The 16,246-nt window shown below is 34.1% G+C and overlaps 1 protein-coding gene and 1 long non-coding RNA gene across 2 annotated transcripts in view; one reads left to right on the forward strand and one right to left on the reverse strand.

The window, feature by feature from the left end:
* The window catches only part of LOC116174169, a 29,482-nt gene extending 21,430 nt beyond the window's left edge, over positions 1 to 8,052 (forward strand). Inside the window, exon 3 of the long non-coding RNA XR_004146052.1 lies at positions 7,984 to 8,052. This is a non-coding gene — a long non-coding RNA (uncharacterized LOC116174169). The remainder of the gene's footprint in view (positions 1 to 7,983) is intronic.
* Positions 1 to 16,246, reverse strand: part of LOC116174167 (RYamide neuropeptides-like) — a 73,935-nt gene that overhangs the window by 25,355 nt on the left and 32,334 nt on the right. The window contains exon 2 of the mRNA XM_031492012.1: positions 6,284 to 6,386. Coding sequence (XP_031347872.1) covers positions 6,284 to 6,386 — 103 coding nt within the window. The remainder of the gene's footprint in view (positions 1 to 6,283; positions 6,387 to 16,246) is intronic.

The raw sequence follows: 16,246 nt of genomic DNA on the forward strand, positions 1-16,246 counted from the left end.
TAAGATACAATGGAGTTCCCGGACTACGGGGGCGTACGGTCTTTGTATCGAGTTACCCGTGATAGTTCCGCCACTGTACCCTTATTTTCAAAACTGATTTTGAATGTCCGTAGTTTTAGTAAGAGCCATTGAACTTTAAAATAAGTGGGGTCAGTTCAATCTCGCGTATTCCGTTCCCAAAACATAATTATCATGTTTATCAAAGAGTTTCGCGAATGTGTTTAAAAAACGATTTCTACGGAATCACAAAAGTCTAAAATTCGATCTGAAATTATACGTTTGTTATTCTGAAGTGCTTGAAATTGAATTACTTAAGACAAATACGTGCTTTACGAATTCGATTAATTAATAAATGTATAATTAATTTTTCGATTTATCGAGACGATCGCACCATACGACGCTTTTCCACGTGCAAGTGAGGGTCCCGAGGGATCTCGCTTTATTATTTGTCAGATTCACAGGATTCGTTCATACGAATGTCGCCAAATCGGTTTAATGTTTCTGAAGGTTTGATATAACTTTCATGCATTGAAAAGAGGGCGGCTATTATATTCTTGTAATGGAATAATGGAAAGCTCGCAAATGTAGCTATAAAGCTGTAAAAACTAAAATAATTGCGAATTTGTTGAATTTTAGAAATTCGGAAAGGTTGCTGTTAAGGCGTGGAAGATTTCATTGAGGTGGTTCTGCTTTATTTTCGAAATTAAATACAAATAAGTTAATTAATTTTATGGATCGTACACTTGATTAAAGGGGATAATAAAAAATTGTGTACCGTAAAGGTAAATAGTTCATCTAATTTGTGTAACTATTTGAGTTTTTTAATTTCAATATTTGGACATACAGAACGAACGAACCATCGAATGTAATTGGTAATTTCGATTTAAAAAAATTGCAAAAACGCCCATTTGAATAGAGGGACGTGTAATGAAAAGCTTACCGTAGTTATCATTATTAACGGTCATAAAATTCTATTTACGAATGCTCCCACAAAATCAAAATTGGATCGTTTGGTTACGATAAAACTAATTTTATTAAATGCTCAACATGTCCTCCCCGCCTATACACAGACGATAATACAGTCTGTGCTCAAATTCATCATGGACAAATAAAGTGTGTCTTGTAATTTTGATTCTACATTCACTTGTTATTCCGTATCAGATGGAGTGTATGCAACGGTCTTTGTCGCAACAAAGTTTTGAAATTCTGAACTAAAACTGTACTAAAATAAAATGGATTAGTTTGCGTCGTGCAGACAATGATTTACTAAATTTTACCTTTTTTGGGGGTTTTGCTTGCTGCAAACTTTTCCCTTTGCTTTCTATTTTCTATTTCTTTTCTACAACACTAAATGTAAGTTAAAATTAACCTAATTTCCAAATGATTTCCATATGCAGGTTTCTTTACTACAATGAATTTTTTACAATACGTAGACTTTTTAAGAACATTTTAACGTAATCCCAATTGAAATAAATAAATAAAAAAATAAATAATCTAAATCCTCAAGTTTAACACAATGCATATACATCGGTACACACCTAAACAAATTTTTTATTCACATTTTTTAAGAACGAACCCTTGAATTTGGCTGGCTGAAAAATTGAGATTACTGAATAAAAAATTTGAATTCTAGAATAAAAACGAAACTTAACTCTACACCAAATTCTATGCACTCATTACGCATTACGATTTATATCGGACAAAAGTGACTGAATCCTTTAAGACCAATTAATTAAAGCTTTACGTTATAATTTTATACAAATTCTTTCTACATTAAATCTTCAAGGTATTCAATATTTACTGGTCTTCTAGTTTCTGGAAAGGATTGATTTTCTTAACTTCTAGATACAGTTTGATGGATATAGTTCAGACGTTTTCTTTAAAGAAAAATGCATTTGGAAAACTCGCCGATAAAAAAGTCTTCTGGTAATGGGTATTAATTCAAAGGGAATTTTTCCTTGATTACAATGGTTAAATTTCGGTGGTAAATGGAAATTTACTTCAAAAGCTTGTGTCTGCCTACGCTCCGTCTAAAGAACTTTGGTACTGTTTAGTATAATTGGAGAAAATTCTTAGTACGCACATATACAAAAAGAGATTTCCAGACGTCTCCTACAATGGGACCGATTAAACCAAGTTTATTGTTAAAACTATCGACCATTTTAGTTGCAATTTCGCCACTTTAAATGATTTAAATATATGTATGACGCAGTTTTTTCGTTAACGCGTAATGAAGAATTTTTTACTCAGTACATTTATTTTCGCCTTCGGTTCAAGTCTTATTTATTAAGGATCCTCTGAGCCTTTATTAGTTTTGTATTGTCGTCCGTTCGTGTGCGCTCTAACTCTTTTTAAAAGTGGCCGATTGTGTTGAAATTTGGTGTACGGGTACGTTGGACATTAAGGACGGACGCTATTGATTTTCAGGAAGCTGGTTCAACAGGAACAAAAGTTATAGGACTTCGAGTGAATCGGGAACAGGAAAAACTGCGAACTCAATATAATAGAAGTCAACATATTTCATTCCCTAGGTCATGTATCGAGTTCGGACTTTCGCTAGATTATTCCCTATGACTCTTAGAAGTGTAACAATTCAATATAACTCTTCTCTCTGGTCTAGGTCAAAAGTTTTAGAGTAAAATGTACCCAAAATTATTCTTTACACATGAATTTAGAGTTGTAAAAGCTTTCAAGCGCATTATCTTGATGCTGAAAGAGTTGATAACCTGCACGTTTGATAACCGCATGTGTGTGAATCAAAAATGTTAAATTATTTTTCTGAGACCACATGGATTTTGATCAAAATATGTCGAAATCATTATTTATGCACCAAGATGGTTGAGAAAAAGACCAGGAGCATTATTTCAATGACCAAAACATGAATTTGATCTATTTTTGGCGACCACATGGATTTTGATCAAAACATGTCAAAATCGTTATTTATGCACCAAGATCGTTGGGAAAAAAACCAAGAGCATTATCGCAATGCCCAAGACATGAATTTGATGCATTTTTGTTAACTATAAAATGTATTTTGTAAGATTAAAATAAATTGTCGTTAAAAGTGATTGTAATACCGAGGATCCTTCGATATTTCGTTGTATCGGTTTATTTACGTTTGCAACTTTACGCCTAACTATTTTAAATTTTCTCGTATGGTTTAGCACATAAACAGTCCTTCGTGTTTATTAAAAATGCACTTCCCCGGTTAACAAATCGGAGGAAAACTAATTTTTTCCCAAACTGCCCTTGTTTGTTCGAAAAATATATTTCGAGCGGGCAACTAAACTCGATTACACCCAACATTTTAATTTAACCTCCTTTTTTTTAGTACTGCGATCTCTTCTTGGTCGCTGAGAGATTTCATCTGTCTCTGAATGATCTCCTCTTTTAATTGCCGAGTTCATTTTTCACATCCTCAATAGCGAATTAACTTTCAAAATGGCGACGTATAATTTTCCATTGGATATTGTCTTTTTAGCTACCAATCCTAGACGATTTTTAAAACCTACGCAATTCCAGAAACATATACTCAGCAGTTCCCAAGCTAAGGTTATATCCCCATTAAAGTGAATATAGTCTTAACTCAAACTCCCTGGCGCGACTGTCGCCTTGACCACTATGTAAGTACGGCACATATTTCGTTGACTCCAATCATCCAGATAAATTCCTTATAAAAACCAATATTTATTTGGGGAACACTCTTTAGAAACTTGACATTGTTTATAGCTTTACAAATTCTAACTGACTTATTTTTTACGGTACAATAAACAAAAATCAAATACAACCTAATGTGCTCGTTACAACTACAATTTTAAAATGTCCCCAAAGAAAGTAATCAAGCGGAGTCAAGAGCTATTCTATGGCACCAATCCATTTTCCAGAATACCGACGATTGAGTGAGCTATTGCAAACAGCCACGGCATAATGTAGCGGAGCATGTCCCCTGTTCAGAAATCCCTGCACAAAAAAGTACGTTCACAGATGTTTTTGGAAAAATTAGGATGCTTATCTATTGTTCGGAATATTAACTTGCAGAAGTCCTCTGATCTTAATCATCTCCCATCTCCGCCCAATTCTTTTAAAACTTGTACCTTATATGGAAAAAACTCTTTTCGGAATTTTATGAACTGACCCGGTAGACACATTAGTACCGTTGGAATTGGAGCACTTCAACCGAGCACCTCAATTTCGTACACCTCATTTATATATTATATATATTCGTTCGTTGTTATCAGCGTGCAATGCCCTGTACAATTCGACTATACGTATCTTTCGTGGATGGAGTACGTTATACAATTCCGATTCTTCGCTGTGTATGTCGATCTTTCTCTCACTCGTGCCCTCTGATGCGGACGGTGCGTAAGCAATTCGAGAAGGCCCCCCCCCCCTAACTTTTAATCTTTTTGTATATGGTTCTGGATATGGGATGATCGACATTTACATGATTACTCATTTGTACTTTTCGTGTTAAATGAATGGTAGCCAATACTGAAGTAGAACCATGCCATTTTGATTTTACGAATGGATCGTAGATGTGTGTTTCTGCTAATTTGATTTTATCTTGTTTTTCATATGTCTTTTGTGTTTTTTTAAATTGTTGTGTTGTGAGTTCGAATCCCACAACTTGCCAGTTTTTAGTGGCACAGAACATCTCCTGAGTACCATGCTTCGGAGGGCATTTAAAGCTGGCGGCCCCGGCAGTCATTCCACGACTGTCGTAAGGTCACACAGACTGCTGTTGATGCAACCTAAAAACCTCTGTATCTAGAGAGTGCCACCTATACGATACAATACAATCATCTCTGAATTCTTTCTGTTTGTCTTTTTTTACTTTCTTTCCTGACAAGACATTTTCTTCTCAGAACTTTATTAAATATCATCTTGGAGGTCTAGCTACTAAATTTACTCGCAGAACGTGAGGTGGGAACGTAGGGACTTCTTTATAAATATTCATAGATGGATTTGTTTTTCATCATCGAAGATATCCACAAACTTTTAACCTCACGGAATTCCGTAAAATGTTTCATTGAACTTTTTTCTTCTAAATCTTGGGTAAAACTTATTAAGGAATTTCCCCTAGGAAATTTTCTAGCAGAATTCTCTTTGCTACCTGCCTTCTTTTGCTTTCTGCCTTGTCCACAAAACATTTTTAAGAGCCTTTTTAGAAACCTACTTGATGGAAATTATTATCTTCGTAATTTTCAGCACGTTTTCATCTTGGGAGTCCTCCTTGAAAATGAGGCGGGAGGGTAGGAAGTTCGCTATTAATCTTATTAGGGAAATTTTTGGAGACGTTGTTGGAAGCATTTCCGAAACCTAGAGGGAATTTTGCCGCATGTCCTTAAAGATCATACAAAAAAATGTTCGTTAGGTCATCGGAAACATTTTTTGAAAAATATTGGAAATGTAGATGCAAATTTAGAACTGGAAACCGACACCATTGTGGCCGTTCACAATAGAACTTTCACTAAATAAATACTTGATTTGGAGTCCTCCTAGAGATTTTCTTGAAATAAATCACATTCTCTTTGATATATTCTTAGAAATATTCCCAGCAAACATCCTTATGGTCAACTTTAGGTGAAACTTTTTCGCAAACTTTCTGTACTTAGAAATCTCGTTTGAAATCATGGTGGAAATATTAAAAACCCTAAAGGAAGGGAAGCAACATTTTCTATAAAGCATCATTTTTGTTATAATTACTAGTTCTAAGAAGGAATAAACATAGGTTCGAAAAAATATCTTTTTAATAACCCTTTCAAATATAAAAACGTTTTTCAAAATTGTCAATTTCGTTAATATTACTAGAGACTGTGAGGTGAACAATTTTCCGACAGATCACTATCAAATTTTCAGTACCCCACAAACCAAATGAATAAAACTTAGTTTAAAAATAAAGTGACACGTCACGAACAAGGCCACCTAATTATCCTCCCGCCCTCCTATGTAATATCAGTGGCAGTATTGATAAGTAGTATTAACAATTTGACATTACATAAATACTTTCGGAATTAGTAGTAATAGGATGTCAAATAATACTCATTAGATGTGGGTTAATGTTAATAGATAATACTTCGACAGTATCCACCGCCTCGCCTACTGCTATGCAAAAGGTAGCGATATATTTTGGTAATTTGATAATTGAGTTTGGTCGTTTTCCTAACAAAATTGGCCGATAGAGAGTGAGTTATAGAGAGTAGGGAAGGTTCGAAAATAATCGGAAATTAAATAATCAATTATTTAAAGTAGTGGCGCAACTAAAAAATACGGTTTAGCTTACCTTGTGCCTTCTTTTCTGATAAATAGTAATCTCGGACTGCACCTACTGTCACTAAGGCAGTAAAGAAATACGCTGCCAGTACAAAAATTGTCTTAGCGTTCATCTGCAAAAGGAAATTCGTGTTAAAATTACGTCCTTTGACGCACACCAATACATAATACAACAATTCGCGTTTCGTGCAATTGCCATCAAATAAGGAAAGATCGCTGAAGCATGATACAATTACGTAGGTGGTGATAAAGCGAAGATTGTCGTGCCCCTTTTTCTTATTTTGTCACTCATTTGAATATTATCCGGGTAAATGCATCTAATTAACAATATTATTTAATTCCAAGAACTGGATTCATTCATCACAATTAACCGTTTATCACTAGCTAGGTAATTGTTGTTTATTGGTTTAGCAAATTGTTTTAATGTCGGAACACGAGAGTAAAATGTAAATCCAGAAATCGTGTAACTCCCCAATCAACACTTTTTGGTTCTACATGAAAGGCACAAACTTTTCTCAACATCATCACCTTTGTTTCAGAACGTTTTAAGAGAGGTCAGAGCGAAGGAATATTATTAAAATGATGAAAAATGATTTTGCTTGTGTCATAGTAAGTAATTTACAAATTCAAAAAATGGTTGATTTGGTGAGACAAACACAATCTGGGGGTTGTAGATAAGACAATGTTTTGCTAGGAAAAATGTTTAGTTCTTCGCCCCGATTTGAATAATTGCTATCTCTCATGTGGTGAGATAATGTTGAGTTTGATTCTAATATTTGGAAGATATTTTCAGAAGATCCGCATAATTTTCCTTCAAAATTTAATAAGCATTTTCCACTTTCAAGTTGAAACAAACATCGAGTATTATTACACTATTAATGTTTAATTAGTATGTTGACTTATCTGAATAAACTTAATACCGCCAGTTTAATGTTATTCTTAGGAAGGGAATTGCAGATGCGACACTAATAAACTCAAACGGCCTCCAAAACAAATAAACCGTAAAATATAACATCCCAACACGAGTTCTCACTTTTTTTAATATGAAGGAGAGCACAACAAACTCATTTTTATAATTATATTAAGCTGTGCGAAAATATCATTACGAGAAATATCCGCAAAAAGGTGAAGTATCTTAAAATTTCTCGTGGGAAATCGATTTGTTCACAAATACAATAAACCAGAGGTATACTACGATTTTCATAGTGGCTTACCTATACTGTTCCAGATAGATATAATGAATTCTTACAAGCGGAGACAGAAAGGAACATTTAAATCCAATTTAAGTGAAATTTCAGCAAGAGAAAATCTTATTAAGACAATAAAATTACTTAATATTGCTGAATGATAAAATTTGTCAAATAAAGTTAATATCTGAAACGAAAATGAACCAAAGAGATCTGAAAGAATAGTCGACATACAAAAGTACAAAAGAAATAAATTCATCATAAGTAAACAGGCTTTATTAAGATGGCCATAATTTGTAAAAAATGTTGATGGCGTACAAGAAAATCGTCATATAGTTCCGAAATTGAACTTTTGAAAATTAAAACCAAGTACACTTTTCATTGAAACAGTTTCACACGCACGAAATTACTGAAATTATGTAAAAGAGACTTATTACAATTTCAAGAAAAAGCATATTAATTAGTTGTAGTACTCGTATAACCTCGCTACGAAAAGTCAAGTTGAAATATATTTTCATTACAGGTGTCCGACTTTTCCGATAGATAAGTGCCGTACAGACCTTCCACTTTCGCAAGTAGTGAACGGCAACGGGTGAGTCATATATTTACTTTTTTTTAGATGAACGTAATTTTTGCGTTTGCGTTCTATTTTTGTTATGTTTCATATGTCTATTTGATACGCTATTATGAGCGTATTTTGACAAATGAAAAAGGTTCCTACATATCTGTGGAGAATGGTTTCTCTTAATTCTTTACGTTTTAGAATTTTGGGTTTTTAAAAAAATTTTCGCGACCCGGGACAAAAAGTGACAGTACACACTAAATTCTCAAACACAATTTAATCATTAATGGTTACCATTATATGTGCATTTTTATTCTTGCGCCATATTTTAGACTTATTATACCGTTTCCCTTTTATCTTTTTGAATTTGGGAGGCAGTAGGTTTCCTTATAGCTTGTTCTTCAGAGTTTTAAACGATCATTTCTATGCCCTAGTTTTAAACTAGAATCTTTAAATAAAACTAACATTTATCATTATACGGTCACAATTTGACATTATAACGTATAATGATTCAACAATCAAACAATTTTTTTCTTTCAAATTTGCTATAGCTAATTACAGGAGTACAAAAAATAGCGTATACCTATAGGTACCACAGGACTAAAGTGCACCCTCGGGATTAAAACACACACTTTAGTCCCTTAGTATATAATATACTGTTACTGTTTCTCAGTTATTAAAACACTTTCCGAAATCCCTACGGGAACAGGTACAGAAATAGGTTTTTTATGTTTTACAGTCGAAAAGAGACTTAAAATTTAGAACGTAGGTTTCTTTAAAGGCCTTTGAAGGTATACTCCGATATAACTTCCCACGGAAACGGGCTAGGTACGCGAAAAAACGGGATTTCCCAAAGGCGGTACGAAGTTCTCTGGGACTGCTAGTTTGTTAATAAAACGCGCATACTTTACGCCTATTTTTAATTTTTGTTAAATTTTGAACACACATTTTTTGTTGAGATAGTTGAACATGGCTTTTAATAAATTGATAATATGTGCATGGTAAATGATTTACTACCAAAGTATTTGTTTATTTAAGAAAATATTCACCCTCTTTTCGCTTATTTCTTAATTTTCATTAAATTTTGAGCCCAAATTTTTTTGTTCTCTGTGAGATAGTTTTAATTAAAGAATATCCCATAATTTGTTTAAGAAAAAACCACACATTTTTTAATCGAATAAAGAGCGAATGATAATTGTTTGTCTACCAAACTTATTTGTTTATTAAAAAAATTGAAACTACATGCTTACTTTGGCCTATTTTTTTTAATTTTTGTGAAAGTTTCAACCCAAATTGTTTGTGCGGGATGAGATAGTGAACATTCTTTTTAATTCAAAAATAATTCAATTGATTTTTTAAACAAAGGCCCATGTCTGTAAAGATGCTCAGTAAAGGGCGAATAATAAAAGTTTCGTTTTTAAAATACGTATTATCTTTAGTAAATAAAAATGTAAAGTATTTTTAAATGTTTGTGAAATTTTGGGCACAAATTTCTTGTTCGCGCTGAGAAAGTGAACATGATGTCTCAATAGCGCATGATAAATGGTTTCTATCAAAGTATTTTTTTATTTAAAAAAATAATAATAATAATAACAATTATTGATTATATTAATCAAAAGGGCAAGATTCGGCAAAGCCGGATTTCAATCCTGCCTAAAAACTTGCTATATTTCCTGAACATACTTTCTAACTATAACATTATGATCATTTATAAACATGCAAAACTAAATTAAATATAGTAACAATAAAATATATCTATATAAATTTAAAAAAATGAATGAAGCAACAATTATATCCTATATGCCTACATTCTGAATCCAAATTATTAAGATGTGAACACAAATAGACATTGATTGATCAAAAATCGAAATAAATTTACAATTGAAATTGATAGTATTTACCCTCTTTCTTCATTTTCATTTGTTTTCTGTGAGATAGTGAACGTTCTTTTTAATTAAAAAATATCCCACTGGAGTTTTAAAAGAAGTATTGAAATTTTCTCTATTTTGTGCTTAGCACTCAAGGGGTACGGGAGATAAAAAAGGTTGGGAATCGCTGATATAGATTATTATTCATATCGACTACAAGCAAACCGTTTATGAAATTATAACAAGAACACACACATCGCACGCCCCGCAGCTAACGGCGGCGCCGCCACGAATTGATAACAAAAACACCCAAATTAATCCCAAATTAGCAAACCGCCACGCGTAATAACAACTAATGCGAATTTGTCGTTCGAGTTTGTAAATTTCGCGAGCTAATTTTCTTTACAATAACAAATGGAGTCGCAGGAGGGCAAAGAAAATAAACGTATTAAATATTATCGCTCTGTGGTTTTGAGCGGTTAAATCATGTTAGTTAGTCAAATGCTATAATTTCAAATTTGCATTGCAAAAGGGTCGTTATAGATTACTTGAAATAATTATCTAACATAACCGATGGTGAAGCTCAAATTAGCGAATTTTCCCGCGGGAGGCGGATGGACGATGTTAAATTAGCATAAGGATGTCGCGAAAATGTGAGCGATTCATTGGGAATGTTCAAGTTATTTTGTATTTTAAGAAGCCGTGAATTTTAGGGAGTCATTTTCGAGAGTTCATATTTTATGCAGGAGATACACGCAATATTAAGATAATGTCTTTATTTACTATGTATAAGGTAATGAATATACAAACTAATTCAAATTTGTCACATTTGCCCTGCTAATGAATAGCGAACTTTGCGTTCCTGAAGGGTGGAAATTTAACCACAGTGATAGTAGGTAGTTTACCTGTGTTTTCACTTGATAAAATCAAAGAATCTGCGTGAATTGTTAATGTTGCTTATATTTATCGAGAGTGCGTCAACATAGTCTGTTTGTTTATGCTTAAAACTTGCTTGTAATGCTGTAATTTAAACGAGGCACGAAAAAAATGTTGGCAAGGGTGTTTAACGTTGCGAAATCTTGATTTCCATTTTATTTGTATGCTTGGGTTTTACAAATTTCAACCCCATCATGTTCCTGTTACTTCGTAACGCATCCCTTAATATAAGACATAGCATCATCCTCTTGAAGGAAAACTTTCTATAAACACATTATTTATATACCGTCTTTATTTAAGGTGAAGGAAATTTGTATTGTAACGTTTTTTTACGAATTTATATTTATTCGCTTAATATGCAGGGTGTTCCTAAATATGATGTAAATACGGAAGGGGCTAATTCTTTGCTTTATTTTATGACTAAACGTTCATATAAACATAGTCCCGCAAACACTTTGTTACCAATCTACAGGTTGACTAAATAGCTCTTAGTGAAGTGTCCATAGAACATATGTACGAAATTCGGCTCAATTCGATGCAATAGTTTAGCCATAATATGGAAAAAATTGACAGTTTTTGGTTACTTTGACACACTTGTGCATGTCCGATTCTGCCCGAAAGTTTATTTCGTATGTCTAAAAATATGTGTACCAAATTTGGTCCCTGATTCCTGATGCTCTAAAACGTGTATTTCCGTCAAAAAATGAGGGGTCATTTTTACCCCAATGCAATACCTCTCTTACTAACGTGCGGGTAGTAAACATGGGTTATGTATTCACAGCGCCAACATTTTTAGTCGCAAGCAAATATCGGTTTATCATCATTTTCGATTTAATTTAGTAACTAATTTTTTCGGAAAGAAGGACGTGTAAAAAGGATAGGTAAAACGTACTAAATTGATTTTTATTTTTTTTCTCGGTAACGGCCACAGATACAAAAAAATTATAAGAGACCAAAAAGTTTCTAAACAAAACAGAACATTCTTGTTTTACAATCTACCAGTGGGCACCGAAAATGGAACATGACACCTCAAAAAACAACACCCTGTAAATCCTCGTTATAATTTAGATGACCAATGATGCGAGCCTTTCAGCGTAAATTACGAAATTTCATAACGAGCAAGGATTTTATATTTATGGGACAATTGAAGGGTTACTTGAGAGCAGGGACCCGAGCCGGAACGAAGAAGAATCGAAAACCGGAGTGAAATCGGTATTTTTTTCAGAACCGAAAACTAAACCGAAACCGTTATTCGTTCATATTGAGCAAAATTCTATGTAAATGTAACCCCCTGCTCTTCTACTTAACCTTGGTCCCTAATAGATAAAAGCACCACAGCTTATTATCAATAGTTCCGAGGCAAGGCACCGAGTTGTATTGTACAGTACACATTCATGAAAATAGCAGTAGAATAGAGAAAAAGGAGTGCAAAAATTAGAAAAACATGCCATAGGTATATAACAGTATGTACGAATATGACAAATCAAACATAGTGCAAAAAATAAATTGAAAAAGATATTGAAAATTGAAAATGTTCACTCTAACGCTTTTCACTGACTATAAAATCAGTGACAAACAAGAGATTTAAGAATAGTTTTCGGAAAGTACTACCCCGTCTGTCGCAAATTTAGGTTATGTACATTCGTACAAAATCGTATTATCTTGTATGGATGTGTTTGCGTGACAATAATTTTTCGAAACAAACATTCTGCATGCACCTGACGTCTAGTAATCATTCTCCTCCAATTCGCTATCATTAATTTATGTGATATGCGTGCTGCTCTCCTAACACCATAAATAAGACGCAAACCTGAGTACAACAAAAATTATAATCCTAGCAATTGAATAATGCTGCGCGAATTACCTTAAAAATTAACTACACAATGAGATAAGAAAATCATTTATGTTGGTAATTTACAATATTGTATAGGATGCGTCATGGTAAGTAGGACTATTATAACAAACAATTAATAGGACACTAAACTATGATTAACAACAAATTAAATAGATCTTAACATATCTTTGCCATAGTGCATGAAATTCACGTCTACATTTTCCGTACGAAAATCTACATACAATCATAAAATAGATCTAAAATCATTAGAACGTGGAATGATTCCCAATATCGCAGTCGCATTACCCCGTTGAACTTCAATAGAAAGACGTTACCACAGAAATTCAGTGGCTCGTTTTTCTCCAGTTGCACGTTCGAGTCTTCAATTAACTTTCTGGTCAATTCCCAAGCAATTCCCATTGATTCAAAAGGAACTGGGTAGAAGATATATTTATTAATTTTCCGACGTTCAGCCTCGGCAATCGCAGCTCCGCATGACCTACTGGTAGAACTCAAGTAACTAGGAGCAAACGTATTTACCACAGTAACATCCCACGCAAGGGATCGCCCTCTTCGCCAAGGGATCGAAGTAACACCATCTGTCCTCTTATCACCTGTCGATGTCCCACATGGTGCAAGAACAGAGTGAATTTGTAAAGATGCCAAGCAAATCCTTTGTCGAAAACTTCTGTGAACCAAGCAGCGAGGAGTTGAGCTTCTCATCTTCTCTCTTTATAACATCAGAACCAAGGACTCAGACGAACCATTTAAGGTCAAACGAGGCATTTTTAAAATGTCCAATACCAAGGCATCTGATGAATGTGTTGAAGCAAAGTAACGAGGTAAAGGTCCGTATTCCGAGGCCTCCGAAATCACATGGAAGAGTTCCTTGATTATATGTTGAATCATCCATAGTTATATTTATTATCTTCTCCAGACAATTACGGAATGGTTCATCAACACAATCCAGGTGCTGATACAGTGGAGAGCAACGTAAAAAATAAGTTAGCTTAGGGCGTACACTAAAGCAAGTTTTCAACAAAAAAAAAGCGCTCAGTGGGTATTAAGAAACTCAAGCCTAGTACATATGAGGTTACAAGTAACCATCTTCTTCAGCAGTACTATTTCATAGGTCGAATTCAATACAGGTGCGCCAAAAAGTTCAAAATCAGCTCCGTCGATTACTTAGGCTGTCTGTTTTTATGTACCGTATGGTCCAGTTTCGATGGGATTATATATGCAACTTTCTTATTAGCGTAGATAAATGAAAACCGCTTACGTAATACTGGTGACCTCTTTTATAATGCCTATTCCAGTACCGTTGCTTGAAATAAGGAGCCGTCTTTTGTTTTTTTCCCTAGAGAGAAAAACCGGACAATGACCGATTCCTTCAATTTGCTGTACCTAACTCCTTTATTTTTAAAGCTAGAACAAAATATAACTCTGGAGCACGAAATCCAACCTTGTGACTGATATAAGTGGCATGGCATTCGCGAAAACTTGAAGGGTTGCTTATAGGGGGTGCTTAAACATAATCTATCAAATGGACAAAAATATATTATGTATGTTACATTACAACCCCCGCAACTGATTATTGCTATATAGGTACGAACGTTTTCAGTTTTTTTACCACAGTAACTTTAATTTTTGTTTACGCCATCTAAAAGTAGACATTGGAACTAAAAGTTCCGTTTCCTTTTAGGTTGACACATGAATTGAAAAATGAAAAGTTCCACTAAAATCCGCGGAAACCGAAAAATTTTATCATCGAAGTTTTACATTGAAATAATTATGTTTATTTTCCAGTGATTGAATTCCAAGACCAGTGCCTGTTGATGTAGGCCAACGCTTCGCAAACCTCTTCGCCCTACTGACCCAACCGCACCGTAGATTTGCAGAAAACGTAGTTAAATTTGGCACTCACTTCCCCTAGCCACAATGTCCATTCGTTTACAGTGGAAAACGAGAGCTTCTCGACGCCCACTTTCGTACTTCTACCGACTTGAGATTGAAATCAAATTTTGCCTCGTCGACTTCTGAAGCGCCGCCAGTTTGAATATTAAAAGAATAAAATCCGTGTCGCAATTACGTTGTTCTTTGAGCTTCTAATTGTTACCAATTAATTAAGACATAATGCCTTTACTAAAATTTATTAGAGGGGATTTATCGCTTAATGAATGAATCCGCCTAATTCCTTCATTCGAATGAATTACCAAAGATACAATTCCTGCTCTGGAACGGTATCCGTTTGTAATTTAATTTACCATTCAAATTCATTTGGAACGAAAAGATCATCTTGACGTATAAGTATTCAAATAATATTTTGGATAAGTAGTTGGAGAGTAGAAGGCAGTAATTATAACAATCCTAGCAGGGAGAGTGTTGCGTCATTGAAATGTGCACCTACACCAGCTAGCCACTTTAATTGAGCGACACGTCCATTAAATGTTACCGTCATGATTGAATTATGCACGAGTTTTGATGGTTGTAACTATCCTCTGCTCTCTCGGTACTAAGGTGAAGGTTGTCCAATAGATGAAATTTCTAGCAGACATTAAGGAAATTGTTTCCATTCTCAACCGTTGGCATTGGAACATTTTGGCAATACTGAATAGGTATATTCATGTAAAGCGGATATTGCTATGTAAATAAATTTTTATGACGTTACAATGGTCCTTCGAGTATTGTTTCAGAAAGACTACGAGACAGAGCACAAACAATTTTGAATCTGTTGCTGAATACGTGCTTTTGGGCCCTCCTAATTTTAGCAAAAGTTTAATTGTGAAATTTTATTTGTCCCTCCCCATAAAAAACCATTTTGGGGTTTTTGCTTCCGACATAGATTTCACCCCCTAAGAACGCAGCGATAGAAAATGTTCTTGCACCCTCGTAATAGACAGGGTGTTGTTGAAAATGTGTTTTTGTACCCCTCTCTTAATTTTAGTAAACGTTTAATTGCGCAATTTTATTTGTCAGTTCCTAGAGAAATCGATTTTTAGCGCATTTTCCAACTTTTTCCGTTCATTAGCCCGAAGTCTTAACTACTCCTATAGTTTTCAATATGTCTAGTTCTGGGATCTGAACCTTTGAAATGTGAACCAAAGGTGCTTCTAGAAAAGGCAAACATATCGCATATTTTAAACATCAGCTGTACACATGCTCAGTGTGCTAAGTTTCTTATTTATAAGAATATTTATGCCTTAACTTATTTTCCTTTATACACATATGACCTTTCGGGAAGTACTGATCAATTCATGGAAAATGCGCTAAAGTTACTCGCCTTGAAGTCAAAACCTTTTTTTTTCTTTTTTTTTTGAAGTTTTAACCACAGATGCTTCCAGTAAAGGTAAACATGTCGCATATTCCAAAAATCAGATGTGTCAATGTTAGAAACTTTGAAATCTTGACCATAGATGCTTCTATTAAATAATTCCTTTTTACTTGTTTTAGTTTTACACTACTAGATCTGGATCGTGGGAGTTTTTTTTGTTTCTACCTTACGGTTAATTTTAAACCGCGTTTGATCATCGTAATAAGGTAATCTTTCTCCTTAGATCCTCGAACATTTTTGTTTTTTAATAATAAT

This window comes from Photinus pyralis, unplaced genomic scaffold, assembly GCF_008802855.1.
Source record: "Photinus pyralis isolate 1611_PpyrPB1 unplaced genomic scaffold, Ppyr1.3 Ppyr1.4_LG1, whole genome shotgun sequence".
In the NCBI taxonomy this organism is placed as follows: Eukaryota; Metazoa; Arthropoda; class Insecta; order Coleoptera; family Lampyridae; genus Photinus; species Photinus pyralis.